The sequence below is a fragment of the Desmodus rotundus genome, chromosome 7 (genome assembly GCF_022682495.2).
Source record: "Desmodus rotundus isolate HL8 chromosome 7, HLdesRot8A.1, whole genome shotgun sequence".
Lineage (NCBI taxonomy): Eukaryota > Metazoa > Chordata > Mammalia > Chiroptera > Phyllostomidae > Desmodus > Desmodus rotundus.
In genome coordinates this window covers 126,799,685-126,823,386 of record NC_071393.1, presented here as the reverse complement: position 1 = coordinate 126,823,386, position 23,702 = coordinate 126,799,685, and the positions used below count along the sequence as shown (strand labels likewise).

Genomic DNA, 23,702 nt, shown 5'->3' with positions numbered 1-23,702 from the left:
CCGCTGCGGCCGTCCTCCGGCGGCGGACGTACGGGGAGGATGAACCGTGTTGTGAGCGCCGAGGTGCCAAGAGGCTTGTAAAACCAGCCGTGCTGTTATTTCTGGCTGTCGTTTCCTCTTGCTGGACTAAGGACAGGTGGATGGATGTTCCCAACCTCTGACCGTGAACGGAGAAGCGTGAGGAAGTGCTTTTGTTTGGCACCTGGTTCCGTTGTCCCCAAGGTCTTGAGGTCTTGAGGTCTTGATAGGGTCTGATGGGTGACAAAAGCTTCTCTATATCTAGTCCCTGCAAGAAAATAACGTTGGAAGCGGGTGGAAGCTATTGGTCTGACCTGGCTGCCGGATATCCTTTCTTGAGGTGTGGAACCTTCCATCTTTTGGCCTCGCTGTCGGCGTCGTTGCTCTGTCCCCGTGTGTGTGTGTTCTTCGCCTCTGCTTGCTCTCTGGGCCTTTGACTCGCTCGCTGTTCTTTTTCTCTTTCTCTCTCCATCCAAACCTTCTGGCTCAGAATGGGAATCCTCACAGTCGAATTCACGTGCGGTGTCTTTCTCCTCTTTCTTTTCCAGTTCCCCCAGGAGTGATACAAAACGGAGCGCGGGTTCTGAGCCGAGGGCTGTTCCCCGGAGTCCGGCCATTGCCAATCACTCCTGTCGGGATGACGGCCGCAGTGAGGTAAGGGATTCGCGTGCCGGGGGGTGGGAAGGGCATTGTGTGTCCCCGGGGGGCTGCCTGACGGGATGGAGAGACCAAGCTCTAAGTAGTGAATACGATTACCCTGGTTTGGATGCTTGAAAACCAAAGTAACTCCCAGGGACCCCGATCTAAATGCCAGCTCCTCCTTCTCAGACTATCACATTATCCTGGTCTCCCTGCGAGGAGGAGATGAAGGTAAATCATATTAAGGTTTTTGTTTGTTTTTTTAATTCTGAGAAAGCCGGGTAAGCTGGGTAGAAGGAAATGGCGAGCACGTTGCTCATTAGATTCTGGACTGAGGGGCCTCGCTCTAGACACGGCCCTGTCGCTGCCCAGTCTGGTGGCTTTGGGGGGTTTCTGATCTCTCCAGGCCTCAGTGCCCTCCTCCAAGAAGCTCCTCTGCCTCCTGCGAGGGGTGGCGGTGAAAATCAAACTCAGCGTCGTGTGTGAAATGTGCTTTGGTACGTGGTCTGCAAATAAGAGGTAGCATCGTTTCCCTGCTTCCGAGAACCGGGTCAGTCACCAAACCAGATGAACTCTTCCTTGGGAGGGCTCTTTCCTGCGTCCCCTCCCTCCACCGCCAGCCCAGACTAGGGCCCCCACTACCTGAGAACCTTCACACGCTCCAGCGTGGGTGCCTGCTCCTGTTTGCTCTGCCACGTCTCTGCACACCCACTCCTGCCCACCCACCCACCACGGCCAGGCTGAGCTCCTAACACATGCCTCTCCAGCCATCTGCAGAACCTTCCACGTCTCCCACCACGTCACCCAGACGTCCTCCTGGCTCCTGGAGCCAGAGGTGTTCCCCACATACGTCCAGTGTTTGCCCACCCTACTCCACCAGTTTCCTCCATTGAGAATTCCCTCCGCCTCCACACACAGGGCAGCACGTCCTTCGAGGCCTATCACAAATGTGATTCCTTCACAGACCTCTTCTGCACGTGGCCCCTGACCCAGCACCACGTCTGTTCTCTTCGCCCCAGTTGTGTCCCTTTGACGAGGGACCCTGTACGGTAAAAGTCCTCTGTCTCTCTCATCCTGGGTGGTCTGCTTGCTGAGGACAGGGGCTAGGTCTCCCTCATGTGATGGATGCCCCATGGCATTGCACAGGGCCGGGCCCGGGTGCGAGCCTAGAAAAACGCCCGTTACGCTGAGCTGCCTCGCTGCACAGCATCATGTCCTTTTTCCCGCACTCGTGGGTTAAGTTCTCACCCGCAGGCCAGTTCGTTTTCATAGTGTTTCAGGTCCCAAGGGAAACTGACCCAGGCAGTCCCTTCAAGTGGGGCCCGAGGGAGACGCAAGGTCTGCTCCCTCCCGGGAGTCAGCCGCGTGGAGCTCCTCCACTCGCTCGTGTCTTTTTCCAGCAAACCAGCACCTTTTGCCAGGGTAGAAGTCCCTGGGTCTTCAGGGCAGGTGCTGGTGTCTGGAACCTCATAAGGAGGGACCTTGGAAGGAATCAGACTAGCAACAGAACTTACAAAAGTACTTATGATTTCTGCTAACCCGACATGGTGACACTTTCCAAAAACATACAGATAGGGCCTTTTTTGTCTAGCACCGTCCCTTGTTCTTAGATCGGTAGTTCTTGGGCTCATGAATGGTAAGCCCTTTCATGAAGCCAAAACATCGATACCGTTCCTCACGTTAGGAGAGATGTGCTGTTTCCCATTCGTCAGTCTTTCCTGCCTCACCTCTCGGTTTACCTGGCTGGTTGAGAACGCTCCGAGCCCGTAGACTGTTTACCTGTGGAGCAACAGCATTTCCATTAGCAGATGCTAAGCACAGACTTCCAGGTTGTTATCTCGAGCTGCTTTCGGGTGCCCTCCAGAGTGGCCGTCCCTGTGGGTCCAGCCGCCTCTGTGGGCGGGTACAAGAGAACCAGGCGGGGGGAGGGGGTGCAATCCTAATTTAAATTATTACCCTCGTGCCATATGTTACTGCCAATTTTACTTCTAATACCCTTGAGAGGCATATTTAAGCACTGATTTTATTTCTGGTGAGAAGATAACAAAGCACTACAGTAAAAGAGGAAAGCCTTGATTCTGGTTAAAAACAAGTTCCCACTCGCCCAGTCCAGCGGAGCGCCTCACTTTGGCTCCTTCCACAGCCAGAGACCACAGAGCAGCTTCCAGGTCCAGTCCAGAGACAGAAAACGCAGTAGGTAATGGGTGTGCACACAGGGAGACTTCAGTGTGAAGAACCACTGAGCAGGGACAAGGTGTTAGTAACAAGTAACTGGCAACGTAGAAGGAGAAGTCAGTGTATCGGCGAGGGAGCGAGCCCTTGCAGGAAGCCTCCCCTGGGCTGGGGAAGCAGGGAAGTAGTTGGGGTGGTGGCCTCCCTGAGATGGGACTCGGACCTCAGGGCAGGTCCCGCTGTGCTGGGGCCAGCCTCTCTGCTCTCAGAGGAGGGACACTGGGAGGACCAGAGGAGTCTCTGAGGACAAGGCTCCCACTGATGCAGATGCCTCTGAGGGAACAGGAAGAAACTGGTTCTCCGAGTGCGGGAAGAACCACAGAGTGGGTTCAGCAGCTGCTACAGGAATGAACCGCTGCTACAGGGGGAGATGCACCAGAATAAGCATGGACCTTCTTCCTCCACCCCCTCCCCAGTCTCTCTGGGCACCTGTCGTCCGAGCCTAACGTGGAGCCAGGCGGGGTAACAAGAGATGCGGCTTGCACAGCCCTGCCCCAGCCCCTTCGTAGGAAAGCCTGTGGAAGGGTAGGTTGGGGGCTGAGTGACAGCAGCTTCTTGGTGGCACCACTGGCTCAAAACCTGCCTGCCACCGAAGCTCGCGTGGTCTAAGAGTGACCTTCCTGGGGTCACAGGAGTTTGGAGCAGAAGCATTTCAGCCAAGTTGGCTGAAACGAGAGAGGTTCCCGTTGGAATAGACCTAACCAGTTTAAGAAGGCCACCATGCATTTCCAGCTCACTGTCCAAAGGCTGCATCTCCCACCCCAGTTTTAAGAGAAATTGGGCAGAGATGTGTTGCAAGCTCTGTAAGGTCAACGGCCCTTAGTGTTAATACCTTTGCTCTCCTTATGTCCCCAGTGCCTGGCAAATAGTAGGTGATGCTTTTAGAAAAAAGTGAACATAAACATGGCTACAGAGCTATTTGCAGAATCAGTGTGTGTGAAACTCATTAAGACGTGTTTGGGGGAGAAAACTTGCTTTGCTCTTTCACACTCATGGCCATTGAAATGTCTTTTTAGTGGGGCCATGTGTCAGTTGACACAAATTCAGCCGAGGTTAAAAGGAAAACAGTCTCACAGAGACTGAAACAACAGCAAATGTCCTCTGCCAGACCACGCCGAGGTGACCAAGGGTGCCTGGGGGTGTGCAGATGTTTACAGTGGCCGTCCCTGTCAGTTCAGCGGGGGCCAGAGGGAGGACCAGAGAGTCATTAGCACCCACTAAGGACCAATTTCCTAGTCTGCGTTGTGTGACAGGTTTTCTATGTGAGTCTAAGCGACTTCTCCTTAAGTGAAAATATTTGTCTTTCAGGGATTTTTTTCCTCTCCGGAGTGGCAAAGGCCATGTTTGTTTGTCTTAACTCCGAAGCCATTATTGACATAGATGAAGTGTTACTTTTATTAGCTGATCATTACACAGCTTGTATTTGCCGGGTTCCTTTGCATATAATTATGATGTGAAATCTCCTTGTAAGAGTATCTGTCAATAGTGTAATTGACTTTACAGTGTTGACTTTTTACTCAATAACCTCAGAGATTGGCCCATCCTTACATGTTGGAAACCTGCTTATTTTTAAACCTGCCTGGGTGTAGAGTGCGCAAGACACATTCTCCTCAAAATAACCACTCACGTGCCCAAGTGTTATGTCTGCGTCTCTGGTCCTTGCCCAGTGAGAGTTCTTACAGAGGACACGTTGACTGGAAGGAACAATTAGAGCCCTAGAAGAACTGCTTCTGCCTTCTTGGGAAATGGGAGCCCATGTTTCTTACATGCATGGCATTCTGGGCTGCCGCCCAGGTAGGAGCCCTGGACCCGGGCCACCTCGCTTTCAACAGCTAGGGGTCTTTTTGACCCCAAGTAACCACTCATGGGACAGGGAAGAGTTAAATGTCCAGGGCCTGCCAGAGGAATCAGAGGGAACTGACGGGAACAGGGTTCTTCCTATGACAACAGAGCCCAGAAATGACACACGAGAGTATGGGAACTAAGTTTCCTGGGTCCCTGTCCTAATGCTTTGTGACCTTGGGCAAGGGTACCTGGAAAAATCAGCACCTGCCTCGTGGATTGTTAAAATTAACAGTGGTGTGCCCGATGCATAGTAGGTATATGCAGGTGTTTGATAAATAAGGTGGAAGAACACCCCCATTCAGAAATGGTCAAAGAACTTGAATAGACTATTTCTCCAAAGAAGATATGCAAATGGTGAGTAAGTAAGCACATGAAAAGATGCTCAGCCTCTCTAATCACTAGGGAAATGCGAACCAAAACTACAGCAAGATACTACCTCATACCCACTAGGATGGCTACTGTCAGAAATAACAAGCGCTGGTGAGGATGTAGAACAGTTCAAATCCTTGGGCGCTATTGGTGGGAATGTAAGGTAGTGCAGCCCACTGTGGGAAGTGGTGTGGAAGTTGCTCAAAACATTAAAAATGGAATTACCGCATGATCCAGCAATTCCACTTCTGGGCATACACCCAAACGAATTGAAAGCAGGGTCTTCAGGAGATGCTTGTGTATCCGTGTTCATAGCAGCAGCATTCACAGCAGCTACAATGTGTGAGCGACCCAGGTGCCCATCAACAGATGGATGACGAAGCAAAATGTGTGCGCACACACCTGGAATATTACCCAGCCTTGAAAAGGAAGCTCGAACATAGGCTACAGTATGGATGGACCTTGAGAACATTATGATGAGTGAAATAAGCCAGTCACAGCCGGACAAATACTTGTGAGAAGTCAGAATCACAGACAGGAAGCAGAGTGGTGGTTGCCAGGGGCTGGGAGGAGAGAGAAGTGGGCAGTGAGTGTTTAACAGGTACGGAGTTGTGTTCGTATGAGATGCAGAGCTCTGGACTTGGACGGTGGTGATGGCAGCATAGTGTTATGAATTGCTAACATTGGGGGGAAAGTACAGTTAATAACGTGGAGAGCTTCATGGGTTTATCCATCCTGCCCTCTGGAGACCTCCCCAGGTCACCTTGCTGGGGGCTTCAGACCGGGAAAGGCTTAGAGCAAGCCCCTTAGGCTTCCTGCAGAACGTTTGCACATTCGTGGCAAAACCACTGGTTTTGAGGAGCCGCGGCAGGAGGCAGGGCCCCAAGTCTAAACCACAGTGTGTTGTAAAATGATGACGCAGTTCCATGTAAACACCACCTAGGGCTGCTTGATTTTATTTGAATCTCTTAGGACCTCAAGTGAAAACTTCAATTCCCGTGGAACGTGAAGCAAGTCAGGAACTAGTGGTCCTGTTTATAATACAGAACATTAATATTTGAGTCCCTGTCAAAACAGAGTCATCAGGACAGCCCATATCAGCCGAAGATCTGCTCCGTGAGAAGATGTTTGTAACAGGTTTAGGAAGCCAGCAACCCTCTGCATTCAGGTCGGGTGTGGTCTGATTGTACAACTGGAGGGAAAATTTACCACTGAACCTTTTTGGTGTTGTATTTTGTTTTGTTTTTCAAGCCCAAGCGTCTGTCAGCGTTTGTCTTCTGAAATCATTCTTTTAAGGCAACTCTGATACTCTCAGCACTAGATTATGCTGAGTGTGTGATGGGAGGAAAAGGAGAAAATAGTAAAGGGGTAGGTTAATGGCAATAGAAGCCCTGGATGGTGTGGCTCAGTGGATTGAGTGCAGGCTTGCGAACCAGGAGATAACCGGTTCGATTCCCGGTTGGGGCATATGCCTGGTTGTGGCCCAGGTCCCTAGTGGGGGATACGCAAGAGTCAACCACACACTGATGTTTCTGTGTCTCCCTCTCTCCCTCCCTTCACCTCTTTCTAAAAACAAATAAAATCCGTAAAAAAGAAAAAAGGGCAGCAGGGAAAAGGAGTACCTGGAAGGCAGTGCACCGGTGCTTGAGTTCCCACTGGGCCCCTATCTGTTGTTCTTGTCTTTGCTTTTGGCTCCTCTGGTCCAGAAATCTAAACAATGACCAGCGAACTTCCTGTGTGAAGTTTGCCGATTCTAGAGTTGCTTCTCGTGTTTTTTATCCATGACATTGGTTAAAGCCTTTGAAAGTCCTGGTGACTTTCTTTATTGTGTCTTGAAAGCCTTGGAACTCCTGGTGATTCTGGGATGTGCCAGATGCAAAACTATGAATGGAGGGGAGTTTTAGGATTGTCTCTGTTTGTGTTCTGCGCTCTGATGCAGAGAGGGGGTCACACTTACCTCAGTGGTTTAGGGGGACAGTGTGCAGCTCAGGGGAGAAAGTTGTGCCCCCAACCCCACCCTGGAGATGACCTGTGAGGCAGGACGTATGCTCATGAATCCATAATCCAACTGAAAAAATGAAAGTATTACTGATACCTTTGTCTTCCCTGAAGGGCAACCACAGTCCCAAATTGTGTATACAGGGTGGGGCAAAAAAGGTTTGCAGTTGTTAGTATGCGAAACACAAGAGTTTATTCTTCTATTATTGATTATTATTGTATTTATTTTCCACAAGAACAACTGTAAACTTACTTCTTGCCCACCCTGTATACTGTGTCCATGTTTAATTTTGCTTGGTTTTGTGTTTTAATATGACTGGAAAAATACACTGTATATCTTCCTTTCTAACTTTTTTTTTTACTCACTATTAAGTTTGCTCTGCTGCATGTAATTGTAATCGAGTCATTTTCACAGCTGTATAATATTCCATTCTGTGATTATACCAAGTTTTTTCTTTTTTAAAGATATTTGAGTCATTCCTTTGCAAATACAAACAATGCTTCTATGGAAATCCTTTTACACATCTCCAGTCTAATTTAAGATGCTCATCCAGGTGTAGAATTGTTGGTTGGTAGAGTGTACACATGCTCGACTTTACAAGAAAGTGTTAGGAGAATTTACACTCCTACTGGCAGGGCATGATGGTCCCATCTTCTGCATCTTCACAGATATGTAGGACCATCACACTTTATTTCAGCCAGTCTAGTGAATATGTAATGGTGTCTCGTTGTGCTTCAATATCCATTTCCCTCGTTACTAGAGGTGGTGCAGTTTTCCATGTATTTAAGCAGCTATTTGAATGTGCTCTTTGATCGGTTTGCCTGTTTATCATTTTGCTCATTTTTCTATTGGTTTATTTCTCTTTTTCCTAATCTTTTTAGTTCATTGTATGTTCTGAATATTTTGACTGTATACGTTGCAAATAACTTTCCTAAGTTTGTGGATATTTCATTCTAATAGTATCTCTTGATGAACAGAAACTCTTAATTTTCAGGCTTACTAGCCATTTTTTATGAAATCTGGTGTCAAAAAAATATCTACTCTGAGCTCAATCAGTCTTCTATAGTGTTTTTCTAAAAAAAAAAAAATTACAAGTTTTTCCTTTTACATTTAAGTCTATAATCCACCTGGAGTTACTTAATTGTATATTGACATTTTTTAAGAATCCTTGCAAAATAAACTGCCTTAGTAATTCCAACAATATCTTCTGTACAGAATGGTGGGGAGTTTTCTTCCTAATTCTTACCTTTTATTTTTCCTGCCCTACTGCATAGTTCAGGATCTCAGAGTAAAGTAATGATTATAGACATCTTTATGTTGTTTCTTATTTTAAAAGAGGGCTATGTTATTGATTCACAATTAATGATCTAGTTTGTGATGATATTGCTATAATATCTAGTTTGCTATGATATTTTATTATGAATCAAATATGAATTTCATATTTTAAAAGTTTACTTCTCTTAAGATAATTGTAAGTTTTCTTTCATTGTTTTACTGTGGTGACATACATTATAAATTTCACAGTTTTGAATAAACCTGCATTTTTAAATACCTGCTTGTAATACATTATATATATATTTTTTACGTACTGTTGGAAATGGTAAGGTAATATTTTATGTATGAATTTTGCATTTTTGCTTCTGCCCTGTGTTTCTCCAGTGCTCCTTTATCTAGTTTTAGTGTCAAAGTTACATTAGTCTCATAAAATGAGTTGAGGAGTATCGCTCTTAGATTCTCTGAACAACTTTGTGTAAGACAAGTAATCTATTACTTAATGTCTGATCAAACTTGCTTGCAAAATGGCCTGGGGCTGATGTTTTCTTTGTGGGATGATTGTTAACTATTGGTTTAATTTTATAATGATTACAATATGGCTTATTTTTTATTTCTTTTGTATTTCCTTCTGGTAGCTATAGGATTTCTGTTTCACCTAAGTTTTCAAGTATATTCCCATAAAGTTATGCATAATGCTACCAGTCATCTTTTTAAATGCCTTTTGTAATTGCATCCCTTTTGTATTTATTTCATTTTATCATCTCTCTTTTTGTTTAATCTTGCCATAGTTTTGTTTGTTTGTTTTTCTCAAAGAGTCAAGTTTTGGGTTTTATCAATTACCTGCATTTTGTATCTCTGCCTCAGTCATTTCCACTATTTTCTTTATAATTTCCTTCTTCTATTATTTTTTTTTTGTCTGGATTGAATGCTTTTATTTTAAACCTTTCTTTTTCTGTAAAAGTTTGAAGTTACAATTACTGCTGCTTAGTTGTATCCCGTAAGTTTTGATACCTTTTATTTTTGTTATTGTTAACAGATCAAAGTATTTTCTAGTTTTCTTTTTTATTTTTTTGACCCATTGGTATTTTTAGAAGTGTCTTTTTAAATTTTCAAACGTACGAGGAGGTGGTTGTTTCTTTTTTCTTTTTTTTTTTTTGGTTTTTAGTCACCTGTTCAACATTGATCACTAACTTCCCTGCACTGTGGTCAGAAATTGATGTGTGAGATACTGGTGCTTTGAAACTTTTGGAGACGGGCAGGCTTCGTGGTCTAGTATATGTCAGTTTTTATAAGTATTCTGGGTAGTTCAAAATAATAGGCCTTCTTCCTTATTGGCATATGCGCCACACACATTCATTAGATCAGATCTTCTACCTACTGAGGTTGGAGGTGGGGGCAGGGGCTAGTCAATTAAATAGGAAGGATGGTGTGTTCATATCTCCCATCAGAGTGTGGACTTGGCTGTTTCTTCTTGTGACTCTTTTCATTGGGGGTGTTTGTATTTCCAAGCTACCTAATTGGAGGAATTCATGTTTAGAACTGTTTTATCTTCCTGGTAAATCGAACCTTTATGAATGTTTAATGACTCTTTATATGTAGTAATGATTTTTGCCTTAAAAACCTATGTTCTGTGGTTTTCATAGAGCTACACCAGCAGGGAATGATAGTGTTTTCCGTTCTTTCACTTTTAACCTTTGTCTGTATGTTTCAGGTTCGTCTCTTGTAAAAAGCATATGGGGTTTTTGGTTTTTTTTTATGTGTATGAATGATCTTTATTGTAATGAAGATTTTTAGCCCATCTTTAATGACATTGTTTTATTTATTTCTACCGTCTTGTTCTGCATTTCTGTTTGTCCCTCTTTTTCCAGATTCTTTTTCCTTTTCTGGCATTATTTGAAATTGATCAAGATTCTCCCATGCCTCATTCCTTTGGTTTTTGTTTGTTTTCTTTTCCTTTCTAATGGTTGAGAAGTTGTACATTTTGTTTCTCTTCTTTGAGTGTTGATCTGGGGACTTCTACCATGAATATTTTAAAATGTTTAAAGTTAGTATCTTTAACCTCCAGATCAAGACAGGCCCTTGGAAGGCGTTAACTTCTGATCTCCACCTCCCAGATGACAGGCTTGCTACATTTGCAGAGTACTTTGGTTCTATTTCAGTTTCTTTTTCTTTCTCCCTTCCTTTCTCCTTTCCTTTCCTTTCTTTTTCTCTCCTTTCCTTTTCCTCCCTCCCTCCCTTCTTTTCTTCCTTCCTTTATCAGTGGGACATTATAATTGTATTGTTCAGTCAATACTTGATTACATTTTCTTTATCATTACTTCTTGTATCTCAAACCTCCTTTTTTGAATCATTTTCCTTTTTCCTGAGGTATATTCTTAAAATTTCCCTCTAGTATCTGCATTCAGTTAAAGCTCTGATTTTTTTTTGTCTGAAAATATATTTATTATGCTCTACGCTTAGGGAATAGTGTTACTGGATGTACATTGTAGGCTGACAGTTATTTTTTCCCTCTCGTACTTTGAGGATATCGTTCCACTTTTATTTGCTTCGCTGCTTTATCTTAATTCGTACTGCTCGTTGGGTGTGGCATATTTTGTTTCTGTGACTTCTCAGTATTCGTCCTTTTTTCGATGCTGTACAGTTTGACTATAGTCTAGACATGGATTTCTTTTTATTTATTCTTCAATAAGTGGTTTGTTGGCTTTCTGAGTCTGAGAATTCATCAAAACAGAAAATTCTCAGCGATTTTTTATTCAGGTATTGAATCTTCTCTGTTTTTCCTTTTTACTCTAGAACTCCAGGTAGGGTTATATCTTAACTATATTCCATATTGCCCAGTCTTTCTTTCATATTTTCCATCCCTTTGTCTCTCTCTGTAATATCTTCAAATCTGTCTTCCAGCTCACTAATTTTTTTCTTCCAGCTCCTACTGAGTTCTTTGATTTCAGGGATTATATTTTGCATCTTTAGAAATTCTATTTAATGCTTTCCAAAATCCATCTGCTTAGTTGTAATAATCTATTCTTCCATAGTATGTTTTAATTCTTTCCTTTATTTCATTACACATACTCTACATCTATACTTGGCTGTTTCAGTGTTTGTAGACTTCACAGTTTAAAATCTGTAGGGTTTTTTTTTTTCTTTCTGTTGTCTCTTTCTTATAGTGGCTTATTTCTTTTGTCTTTAATGAGTTTTGGATGATGAACCTATGTTTCTTAAAATCTCGTCTGTGGGAATTCTTTGTGGCCTGGGTTTAAAGTTAGGTTCTGCCAGAAAGGGTTTGTATTTTCTCCTAGTGGGCACCACAGGGCACTTTAAATTTAGCTCGTGGTCTTTCGTCCACACAACTGAATTCAGGCTTCGTAGCCACAAGACTTTTCGGACTTGTGGTTAAGAATTCTCGAGAGGCTTTCTTGTCTCCGGCCCATCCGGAGCCGAGGTTACAGCTGACTTGACGCGCGCTGGCTGCCTGTGTAGGGTGGTTGCATTTCCCTGGGACCCCACCCAGGGGTCCCCATTCCGGCACCCTCGCTTGTTACGCAATGTTTTCGCCCGTGTCCGTTCCTAGTGGCCTGTTTGCCCGAACTCTTGCTGATTCCCCATTAAAAGCTTCTTTTCAAATATTTGCTTGAACCTAATCTGTGGAAATCCTAGTGACCTACATTCAAGTTCCTTTTTTCAAGAGAGGGTTTGCTTTTAAAAATTCTGCTGGGAACCTGGGGACCACTTGACCGCCCCCGTCCCCGCCATATGATGGGCCACAGTAACTGGAGCTGCCCTAATCAATCTTCCTGCTAGTCCCTCCCACTCACAGTGAGTTTGGGCCCATGTCCCACCATGAGGGTAAGCATTTGCTCCAGGGGAACCCTGGCTTTCTTGGTTGCGTGCAGCTCACATTTCAGAGTAGGTGGGTCCCTTTATTCTTTGATTTGTCGCTGGTGCGTGTGAAGGTCTTTTGGCACATGTGTGTCTCTGAGACTCCCAGTCTCAGTGAACCCAGCAGCGACCTGAACTATGTAGCTGTACTCTCTCCGGGACCTTCTGTGTGATAGGCAGACGGATGGATGCCATCCAATCATCTTCCCTGCCACCCGGCTGCAAGTGGAAGCCTCTGTGGTCTGGCTCTTCCCTTCCCCTTCTCTCCTCCGGTGGGTGGTTGTGGACAGGACTGCCACTCCAGCTCCAGGGTCGCACGGACAGTCCCATTAACCCCACCTGCCTTCGCATGTGTGGCTCAAGCTCAGCAGTCTCAGGTAAACCGTAGGAAAGACAACTTCGCCCTCGGTGCTGGCGTCCAGGTCTAAAGCTGTCGGTGCCAGAGAGAACCCTGGTGCCCAGGTGAAAGGGGGAGGCGTCGTCACATGCTGACTGGCCCATGATGGAACAAGTCAAGAACCGGTACAGAAAACAGCAGGGTGGCCGCGTCTACTCAGGGGCTGTACCTTAACGTGTTAGTTGCAGGCATTGCTCATTCTCGGCCTGAACTAATGTGATCTCTCACCTCTCTTTGATGAGAGAATGAATGCCAGGTGTTCATTTGAAATTACTCAAACGTGGTTTTGTTGCAGCCTCGCAAAGTCAGGTGGCTTTAACTTATGCTAACATGATAACTTTGAGTATTGGTACTTGTAAATTCAGTTAAACTGAAGAACTGCAGGCATTTCAGACACAGCCTGTGTTCATTCTAACGAAGGCTGTTAGCAGAGGTGGCTAGAAGTTTACCTTCCGACGTGTTCGGGACGGCTGGGTCCTCCTTCCAGGCACGGCCCCCCTAATGACTGCCCCTGCAGGGGAGGTTCTGACACCAAGTCGGTGCAGCGTTGCGTCCTTATTAGTAACTGAAGGCGCTTGTCACTTCCTGCTGAGTTTGTGCGTGATTTATGGACTATGAGCCCATACTAAAATCTCAGGGAAAGTTCATCTTTATCAGGTGAGAAAGAGATACGTTTTATGTTCTCATTTGAACTCCCTGAAGTTACAGCTGTGTATCTGTTTTCATCCAGAAGTATCATCAGCAGGTGTCTTGGCTTCCTGTCTTCATTGTCATAAACTTTCTTCTCCAAGGGAGCTGTTTCAAGTTCCTGCTTGAATTTCCTGCTTGGATCATCTTTGAGAACTAGCTGGGCCACCTTGGGCAAGTCGTGGGGCTCCCCGAGTGTCTGTTTGATCCAAGGCGGGGGTCGTGGAATCGCTGTTGGTGCGCGGTGTGGGTCTAGGGGTATCAGAGGCCTGTGCTGCACGGCAGTGCTGTGTGCCATGGGTCGTGGAAGTGACTTTCTTTTCTCCTTTAATCCCTGTGATGTCTTTAAGAACGAGTCAGTTTGGTTCCCTCCTGTCTTCCAGTACCTCTCGTGATAGTGTGGACCTAAAATGTTGCATCACTGCTTTCATTCCAGTGTATTTTTCCCCTTCCCCACCGCAAACTTATTATTTAAAAACATTTTTAAACCTAAAGGGAATTTAAAGAGAAGGGAGAAAAAAACGCACAATAAACACCCTATGCCTTTCACCTCGATTCACTGAGAATTAGATTTTTGTACCACTTGCCTTATTTCTCACTCCTTTGCTCTCCTGGTTGCCTCCCTCTCCACACGTGTTCAGGGGGGTATCATACTCTGCTGAACTGAGGTGGTGAATGAAGGCAGTCGTGAGCCCGTGTTCCTGAGAAGTAAGGATTCAGAACTGACTGGACTTTTCTAAAAGCCTAGCAGAGCCCAGCTCACTTGTCCAGGTGTGGTGGGTCACTCTGAAACTGTGTGATGCTAATTCAGTACACTCGTCACCGAGTGAATTTTTAGATTTTACGGTACTTACCTGAAACAACGAAGATCAAGAGAGCCATTATTCAAGACTTCCATTTTCGCTTGCTTTCGGGACTGTTAATAGCTACCTATACGATTAACGACATTAGCCAAGTTTCAAATTTGGTAACCCCTCAGAGGAATCCTTAACCAGGCACTAGACAGAGTTACCCAAGACAGAGCCAGGAACCAGGAAGTCTGCAGAAAACAGGCATCTCGGAAGCCATTCCCCAAAGCCCAGGGGCCGTGTTTCAAGCAAGCCCCTGAAGAACTGCTCTCTCCAGGGCCTCTTTGCTCTTCCTGTGTGCTGCCTCCCCTGTGTCTCCTGAGCCAGAACAGAGAGAAGGCAGCACGGCTCAGGGTAAGTATGTTGCAGCAGCGAGCAATCCAATGAGAGAAGAGACCAAGTCGGAATCCCCCCGTACCCATGAGAACAGTCCTGCGTGCTCGGGACTTTTCATTTTAATCACCCTGCGCTGTCGGGGGCAGCGGGGGAGGCATGCTCTGAAGGTCACTAACAGACACTGCTGGGGTGTGAACTAACGTCTGTCTGTCCTGCAAGCCGGGCTCTTTCTATAAGGACCCGGGAGGAGGGGGCGTGGCTCTGGGATCAGAGAGCACAGGACTGTCTGGGGCCCTTCTGGAGCCTGCGAGGACGTCGCTGTGCAGACGCACACACTGTGACTGGCGGGGTTGCCCGCGGCGGTCTGCAGGCATCTAGCGGGGGTTGAACTTTAATTCTGGCTCTCAGGCATTTTGCTGGTGCACGTGACTGCCCTGGTGCATGTCCCCACCAGCTTAAATTTAGCAGAACATCAAAAGGAGGGAGGCCCCCTGACCTCACTCCCTGCTGCACCCTTTATAACGGGGACTCTCCTCCCCTTTCACCTGCGGTCTGGGCTGCAGTCAGGGTCTTGCTGAGCCTCAAGGCCCATGGGGGTGGCAGGAGAGAAAGGGGCAGGGCTCACAACTGTATCTCATCGGGGGACGTGACCCCATAGCCTTTTCCACCGCCCCTATCCCTAGGAAGTTCCTGATAGGGCACGTTGGTGGAGATCCGCAGTCATCTTCCCGCACTCTCTGCCATACAGCTCTCTCTGCTGCTGCCTTCTATCTGCCGTGTGTCCCTTCTGTGCCTGGCACGGTGCTCGCCACTGGGGACACCCCAGTGACTGCACCCTGACTTACAGAGCTAAAGCTGTAATGGCGCACAGGCAGGGAAAACAGGTCATCCTGTGATGAGAGTGGGAACTTCTCTCTACAGAGGACTTAGATGTGGGGCTGTGCAGGAAGGAAAAGTGTGCTTGTGTCTCCCAGACCGCCTAGAAACATACCACCTGGTGGATGAGCTTACAAGAAACAGGGTCAGCACGGTGCAGTACTGCGTCTCCTCCCTGCCCCAGACCTTCCCCCTCTTTCCCAGCTTCAGGAACCTTGTCTGACACAGACCTTTTGCTTGCACCCTCCCCTGCTCCCTTCCACTGTACGTAACCCTCCCCTCCCACGAGGATCTGTCCCTCTGCTCGCCGACCCCTCTTGAGCACCTGTGGAGTGCCAGGCACCGTCAGAATCAGCATCCCGATGGAACCGGTGCCTGCCCTGAGGGGTGTGTAGCCTCCCCAGGACTGAGATCGGTCACGGTCCTCGCTTTTTGGGCAGCTGCTGGTCCAAACCCCTGCGGGCACTCACTCACGTGTTTGGCCCAGTGACCCTGTGAGTGTAGCTGCTGCTCCCACTTAGCTCCCGAGGACTCACACAGGAGGTCAGCGTATCACTAGACTTAAGTCAGAGACGTGATGGGTGCTGTCGGGCCCTGGTGGGGGTGCAGAGCAGGGGACCGAGGCAGGGAAATTAGCCCAGAGAGTCAGACTTTGGCTCCACTCCCAGCTCTGCTACTTTATAGCTGTGTGGCTTTGAGTAAACCCTTTAACTTCTCCAGATCCTTCTTCCGGCATCTAGAAAACAAAGACGCTCACACCCGCTTCACAGATTCAACCGCAGTCGCCTGTGCAGACTTTGCCCAGCTGGGCAGGTGCTCCCCCCTCCACGGTGTCCCATGACCTGCTTCGCTGACCATCAGCGTGTCTGTGACAGTGTCTGTATCTGATCAGGCCTCAGGTGCCTCCCCAGGACCCTCCCTAAGGCCACGCGTTTATGTGGGGTGTTCAGCAAGTATTTGTGGAATGAAGGAATGAGGGGTGTCGCAGGAGTGAGGGACTGCTACCACCTGACGGGTACCCCTTTTCCCTCAATGCTGGATTCCGCTTTCTGATGGCGGGCTCCTCGTGGAGCAGGTTAGAGAGAGCGGGCGCTGCCCCTGAAGTGCCCGGCCACCGTGGCCTGGCGGCGGCTCCCACCTGGTGTTGGTGGACACTCGAAAGCTAGCACAGCTTGATTCTGATGGTTTACTCTACCAGACCGTGTGTCCCCTGCAGTCACTTCAGAAGAGTGTTGTTTTGACGTCTCAGCCACACACATTGAGGGGAAATGCCCATGTGGGCAGACAGAGGTGTCGGGATTTAGGACCCTGTCTTCAAAGCAGGTGGCCCTGCCGGCCGCTGTTGGCACGTCAGAGGACCTGATGTGTGAACTCGGGGCTGCGGGTGTCCCATCGCCAGGTCTAATCCGTGTCCTCTTTGTCTCCCGTCCCTCCCCACCATCCCTGTCCCGCAGGAACGGCCTCACTGGCTGCAGGACGCGGACTGAGAGCGAGCCCTCGTGCGGCTCCCCGGTGGTCAGCGGGGACCCCAAGGAGGACCACAACTACAGCAGCGCCAAGTCCTCCAACGCCCGGAGCACCTCGCCCGCCAGCGACTCGGTCTCCTCCTCCTCGGCCGACGACCACTACGAGTTCGCCACCAAGGGGAGCCAGGAAGGCAGCGAGGGCAGCGAGGGGGGCTTCCAGAGCCACGAGAGCCACAGCGAAACGGAGGAGGACGACAGGAAGCGCAGCCCGAAGGAGGCCAAGGATGCTCTGGGGGACAGCGGCTACGCGTCCCAGCACAAGAAGCGCCAGCACTTCGCCAAGGCCAGGAAGGTCCCCAGCGACACGCTGCCCCTCAAAAAGAGACGCACGGAAAAGCCCCCCGAGAGCGACGACGAGGAGATGAAAGAGGCGGCGGGGTCGCTCCTGCATTTGGCAGGGATTCGGTCCTGTTTGAATAACATCACCAATCGGACGGCAAAGGGGCAGAAAGAGCAAAAGGAAACCACAAAAAATTAAAAACAAGTCACTGATTTGTTTTGAACTTAAGGCCATTTGGTTTCAGCATGTCAGGAGATTTCTAATGATTTGTGGCAATATCAGCAATTTCTTTTTTTTTCCTTTTTTTTTGGTTTGTTTTTCTTTCTTTCCTTTTTTTTTTTTTAATTCGCCCCCCTCCTTTGTTTTGTACCCTTGAGAATTTTATTTTTAAAGGAGATTGAAGCCATAGAACTCATATTGACATTCAGCTGTTTTACAAAAGCTTTTCATTATCTGAAGACAAAACCGAAAAAGCCAAAATGACCATTGCTTCCTCCAGCTTGTCAGAAACACGTGGCTGAATCGCAGGGATGTCAGGAAAATGCCGCAGAATACCCACATTTGGCACCTAGGAGGCCCGTGTGCAAAGTCTTCATGGATCAGGCCCAGCCGTTAGGTTTAAATGGTCAGGATGTCCGCCCAGTCGGGTTCGCTGAGTGGATGTGCAGGAGGCAACTGTGGAGAAGGAAGGCCCCTCCCGCCCAGGAGCAGACCCAAGCTGGTGGCGCCAGGCAGTGTGTGGTGCTGGGAAAACCCTTGGCATTGCCTCTCAGCACGCGGGGCCGGGGGGCGCCTGTCCTCCGTGCTTCTTAATCGTGACACCTCCTAACATCTTACAAGGTGGACACTGGACAGTTCATGTCCACTGGGTGTCAATGACTAAGGAAAAGAAATGGGGTCAATTTGTAGCGATATTCCTAATCACCGAATTCTGTTCTGTATTAAATTAGGAGAATGTTCCACAAGCCATAAGCCTGTAGGTTGGCCCTGCACACACACACGCACACGCGCGTCAGCGAGAAAGAAAACGTGCAGCAAACAGGCTGTGTTTTCTTAACTGCCCGAGTGAAAATCAAGTCCAAGAAATTACAATAGCTGTTAAGCAAGGAAATAATGGTACATAATCTTTTTCTGTCTGTCAAAACTGTTTGATCTAAGCGAAAACAAACAAGCAAAGAGCTACAGAACCTGCCATTAGAATTATGGTATATTTTTAAAAGATGAGAGGCACATTGATGGACAAAAAAAAAAAAGGAAAACATGGCAAAAAAAAAAGCAAAACCAACTCCTATACTGCCCTCAAAATGGAGTTTGCAAATAATGTCAGTCAGGATTCATCTTTGCAAAAATCCGTGATTTCCACATTCAGCCAGTGTAGCCAGCAGAAATTTCTGATCCACATGCATGGATTCCTTCTAAAAGAAAAAAAAAAAAAGAAAAAAAATCACAAAAACACAAACTTTTTTTATTCAAAAATAAAGTTCTTGTAAGGTAAATAATGTATTTAGCATGAAGCATGAATTATTTTCATATAAATATAGAAAATAGAGAAAAGGCTATGCCTCTAATTTTTAAGCCCTTAGGCTTAGAGGTTCTTTGGGTTTTCTTCTTTTTCGTTTTTGTTTTCTTTTGTTTTGTGTTTTGTTTTGTTTTGTTTTTCCCAATTGTTTTGTTTTGGTTTTTTGAAGCAGGTGTTTAAGGTTTAACCTTCTTCAGGGACAAATTCTGACTGTTGGGGAACTCACTCTGCAATATAAAAATGTCTTCATGTTCCGGGAGGGCCTGCCTTGTCTGCGCTTCAGCCCCGACCCCTCTGGTTCTCTGTGGAGAAGTGTGTCCTTTCTCTCTGTCTGGACATGTTTATCACGACGCAATAATTCGAGGGCAAACTTGGTAGTGAGTGTGTATGATAGAATCGAGAGAATTAGGGGACGCTGACTTGAGAAAACCATCACCACCATTTGGTCCTAGGAAAAAGGCAGTGAATGATTATGCAAATTCGCCAGGAGAAGGGGAACACGCTAATGGGCCTTACTGGATGAGGGTGTGAGGTAGGGAGCACGCGAAGGAGGAGGAGGTGGCGCGGGTGTGGGAAGGGCCGGCCCCACAGCCTTCCTGGGACGCCAGCTCGTGGGAAGGAGGGGCTGGCCATCTCCACCCCTCAGCACACGAGCCCACCTGCAGCTAAGCTCACCTAGAGTGGGAGAGCTGAATTTAGACAACAGGACGGTGTCACGCAGCCCAGAAGCTCCTGTGATCTTTGCCTGACAGAAATGAGTGGGGGAGACCCAGAGAGAAATCTCTAGAAGGATGTGATTTTCCACCCAAACGGAGGGGAATTGTATTGTTCAAACACAAAGACACCCGCTACTGTGGCTTGGGATGAGACAGTGAGGGAGAGGGACGGAAGTGGGGTGACGATGTTTTTACGAATGGGATGTGTGGGCCCACGAGCAGGCACCTGGCACTGTTGGCACCTCTGTCGGCGCGACAGTGGACATGCGCTGCTGTGTGCCCCGTGCTCACCTCCCTCTGGGCTGTGGACGGGAGACCCTGACAGAAATCCACACCTGTAGAGCTGGTGGAATTTGTTACCTGAATGCTTCCAGTTTGTTTGTTCAGGGGGTGGATGGGAACACGAAGTACCCTGTTCCCTCCCTCTCACCAAACGTTTGCCACCCCAAAAGCCATCCACAGCTCTGGAACCTGAGGGACACTGATGTGTGTTGTCACCTGATCAAGCCCAGGAGCCACCCCCCCAACCCCCCCAGAGAAAGTTTGGACTTCCCTCTGACAGGCAGAGTAAACATTGGGGCCTGTTTCTGGCAGGGGGCTTCTTCCATTAAAACCCCCCACAGTGGGCTGTCTCCCCTCATTTCGTTTTTCTAAAGGAGCCAAGACCTCTTTTAGAAAATAATAAAATGCAATGTGTGTGATTTACTTTTCTGATCTCTTTGAGAAATAGATAAATATCTTATAAAGTGTGTTCTTAACTCCAGAACCACTCTTTTTGCATAAATACCTCATTGGGCAGCTTTCTAAGTGTTATTTTCCCTGAGCCTCCCTCGGCCCCTTCGTAGGGGCCCAGGGGAGACATACAGGGGAAACTTTAGTGAGGGTACTTTTTTCTATTTTTCTTCTGTTTTTGGAGGCATACACATTATGCATAACCAAAACAATGGCTCAATTGTGTTTAACTTTGTATTTTGATTGTTGAGAAAAAAAAATATCCATGTGTATGTGGCCGTTTGTAGTGAACTCATTGCAGAACGAGGTTGTCCGTGTCCTCACCAAGCCAAGGGGCAGGCGGCACCCTCTCCTACCCCCTCCTCCAAGAGCAGTAGAGAATTTAAGCACAAGCCTATTTGTGAAAGAATATTTTGTTCAAGTGTAATTCACTCTAGTCTTGGAATTCCTTCCCAAGTGTCAGGTGTTCTTTTAGCTTCCAAACTAGCCTATGTATCCATTAGTCTGACAGGTCGCCTGAGCACCCTTCAGGGGCGCGGTGGTTTTGCGTTCACTTCTCCTGCGGGAGCAGTGGCGTTTCGTGTCTCATTCCAGTATCTCACATACTCACCTGGGGCGGGGGGAGGGGGAACCGGGGAACTATAGCAATATTTAAAGATGCTTTGGAAAACAGCCGTGAACACGTCAGCACCACGACATCTGCCGTTACTCGCTGTCGGCCCTTGGACACATTTAAGAGAAAGAGACTAGCTCTTTTTTTCTTAAATGACATACACGGAGACAGTTACTTTTCTGCTACTACAATTGTCTTTAATCTCTATCTAGTGCTATGTGGAAAGGGTTTGTCTGCATCATGGATTTTTCCCAGCCTTATAATGTACCCTAAGCTCCTACCCCCCCCCCCATCAGTCAGCATCCTTTCCAGAGTTCTCTGGTAAAGCTGTCTCCACCGGACACGAACCACACCCACGTTTGCAGTTGCAGTGTGGTCGGAGACAGCCGTGGCAGGTTCCAGTCGTGGGCGGGGCTGAGTTCTGAAGAAGGGATGTGTCCGAGGCCTTCCCCGGGAACTGACTGCCTGTAGGCACACTCAGCGTGGGCGCGGCAGTGACCACCACGGGGCATTCTAGAAGAGGCCGTTCCCTGCACGGTGTTCCCGCCCAAGGGACAACCACAGGCTGGGGGCTCTGTAGGGGGAACACCGCCCCCGTAGCTTTTGTGCCCAGCTCCGTCCTGGAACACCCCAGGACTGCTCGGCGCTGAGTCCTGCACCCCACACCGCGAGTGTGGGCGCCCAGCTCCTCACGGAAGGGCCCTTGGAGAAGGAATCAGAGCTACGTACAAGTGACGTGCATGGGAGGGTTTTCCACAGGGGACTGGTTTCGATTCAATGTGACTTCTCTTTCCCTTGAAACTTGATTCAGGTTGGGAGTCCTTTCTTTCTGGTGGGTCACAGCTGCCCAGATGTTGCAATTTATTTTTATGTTTCTGTAGAGAAGTATTTTTTTTTCCCTTTTCATCTTCAGGATTTTTGCCACCAAAAGAACACATTTGAACTCTGTGTCCCCTCTTGATTGTGACTTACCAGTGTTGACAGTTAAATCCTTAGTGTCATAGGTCCCGGCCCTCCAGTACTATATCAAACACTGTTATGCACATAATGCAGCACTGTGATCTAATTTAAATAATACTTTTTTATTATTTATACTACTATATATAATATACATCAACACTTTTGCTATATAACCTAAGTGGATAACCCTCTCTTAGTTACCTGCCAAACTTGGGACTTTGGTTTATATTGCAGTTAACACAGTTACAAAGTCGTAATGGTGTCTTTTTTTTCCTTTGTAACGGAATGTGTAAATCAAAGTATATACATTGTGTGGTGTTCCTGTTTCTGGAGTTTCACGAGGATTTACACATGGCATTCAGTGTTCTGTATAGACCCGCCTGCCTTTGTGACTTCATCTGTTAACCCCTCTTCCTTTAAGAGAGCGCCCGCGCCGGTGGGAACTCCCTGTTTCCTCTCTCTCCCACTGGTCGTCCTTGAATCCAGCACAGACTCGTCAGCTCTGTTGCTTTATCATGAAAAACGCGTGTGACCTTGCCATTCCTCCACAGTTCCGCAAACAAGTGCTAGCTTCACTGACCAAAAATTAAGGAAGGAAAATGCGATTTTTAAAACAATCCATCTTTTAACAGCCGAAACCGATGTGTCTATGGTGCTGTATCCTGCTGTCTGTCGTACTTCTGAAATCAGACCTAGGTGGGAGATCGCTTCTGACTTAACTGTGACGTGCTCACGAGTCCCCTTCCTGTTCGTCCTTGTTAGCGTTGAGATCAAGACTATTTATTTGGGATATATATACCACAGTGTTTTCTACTGTGTTTCATTTGCAAACGTGGAGGACACCCTGCCCTGCTTTTGCAAATAATTAATATTCCATATTGGATTCTCAAAGACTTCGATATGGTGAACCTATCAAACCTAGAAATTGTATTTCATCCTTTCATTACTGTGGCCTGAGTTCCCCAGACCCTCCCCCCCGCCCAGCATTTTCAGATGAAACTTAGCACCATTTCCGTTCTGTCAACATCCAGCCTTCCCTGAGTATGTACGCCGAGGCCATCCGAGCTCATCGCTGATTCAGTAACCAGTTCCCGGCCCTGTCATTCACACTCACTACTTACACTGCCGTGGTGAAAATGGGGAGGCTGACGTAGCCGTGTGTGTCTGGGAAGCATTCTACACTTGTACATTTTTTTAATCCTCTGATTCTGTAACACTTCTGAGTTGGGTTTGCTTGATGGGACAATATCGGTGATAAAGCAATCAGAAGACCAAGAAGTTTACTGTCGATGCTTAGGGTCGCCTGGCCTTTGCTAGCCAATAGACCTACATGGCCAAATTAATTTACTAGAGTAATCATTTTGTTCAAAAGCCAATTTTCTTTTCTGTACTTTCTGTACGAAACTGCCAATATCACGAATGGAAAGGGAGAGCCGGAAAGCAGAAGGAAAGTGGTGTTCAGTGGCGTTCACAGTGTGGAGGCGGGCATGATCGGCCGAACTTAGGGACCTGACGGTGTTGCTTTGGAGGTTTCCATACTTGCATTTTGCATTCTTCACATGTAATCATATTGCCAAAGACAAACTTTCATCATTTATTGTAAATAACACTTTCCCCCAAACCTACCATAAAGTTTCTGTGATGTATTGTCTTCCAGTTGCAATAAAAATTACTGAGTTGCATCAATTGGAGAGAAATGCCGTGTCGATTTGCGAGCACTGCGTCTCCACGTGCAAATGTGGAGCCTGGGTGCGTTTTGGATCCGCACCGGCACTGCGGCCTGCTCCTGTCTCAGTCCGGTTTCAGGGCCTCGGCCACACCCACGGTGCCCACCCTCGTGTCACCCAACAGCAGTTGGGGTCCCGCTGCCTGCCGCCACCCTCTGGGCAAAATTCCAGAGGCAAAGGCTTGGTGATAAAGGACAGGAGTGTTCGATCAAAAGCTTCACAGTTTTGGAAT

General features: G+C 47.3%; 1 protein-coding gene across 8 annotated transcripts in view; it reads left to right on the top strand.

Moving 5' to 3' along the window:
- The window catches only part of FOXN3 (forkhead box N3), a 348,864-nt gene extending 325,434 nt beyond the window's left edge, over positions 1-23,430 (top strand). For all 8 annotated transcript variants that reach the window (XM_053929162.2, XM_024568365.4, XM_053929163.2 and 5 more), the window contains 2 exons: positions 567-672; positions 16,852-23,430. In XM_053929162.2, coding sequence (XP_053785137.1) covers positions 567-672; positions 16,852-17,401 — 656 coding nt within the window. In that variant the 3' untranslated portion in view covers positions 17,402-23,430. The remainder of the gene's footprint in view (positions 1-566; positions 673-16,851) is intronic.
- The last annotated feature ends 272 nt before the right edge of the window (positions 23,431-23,702 follow it).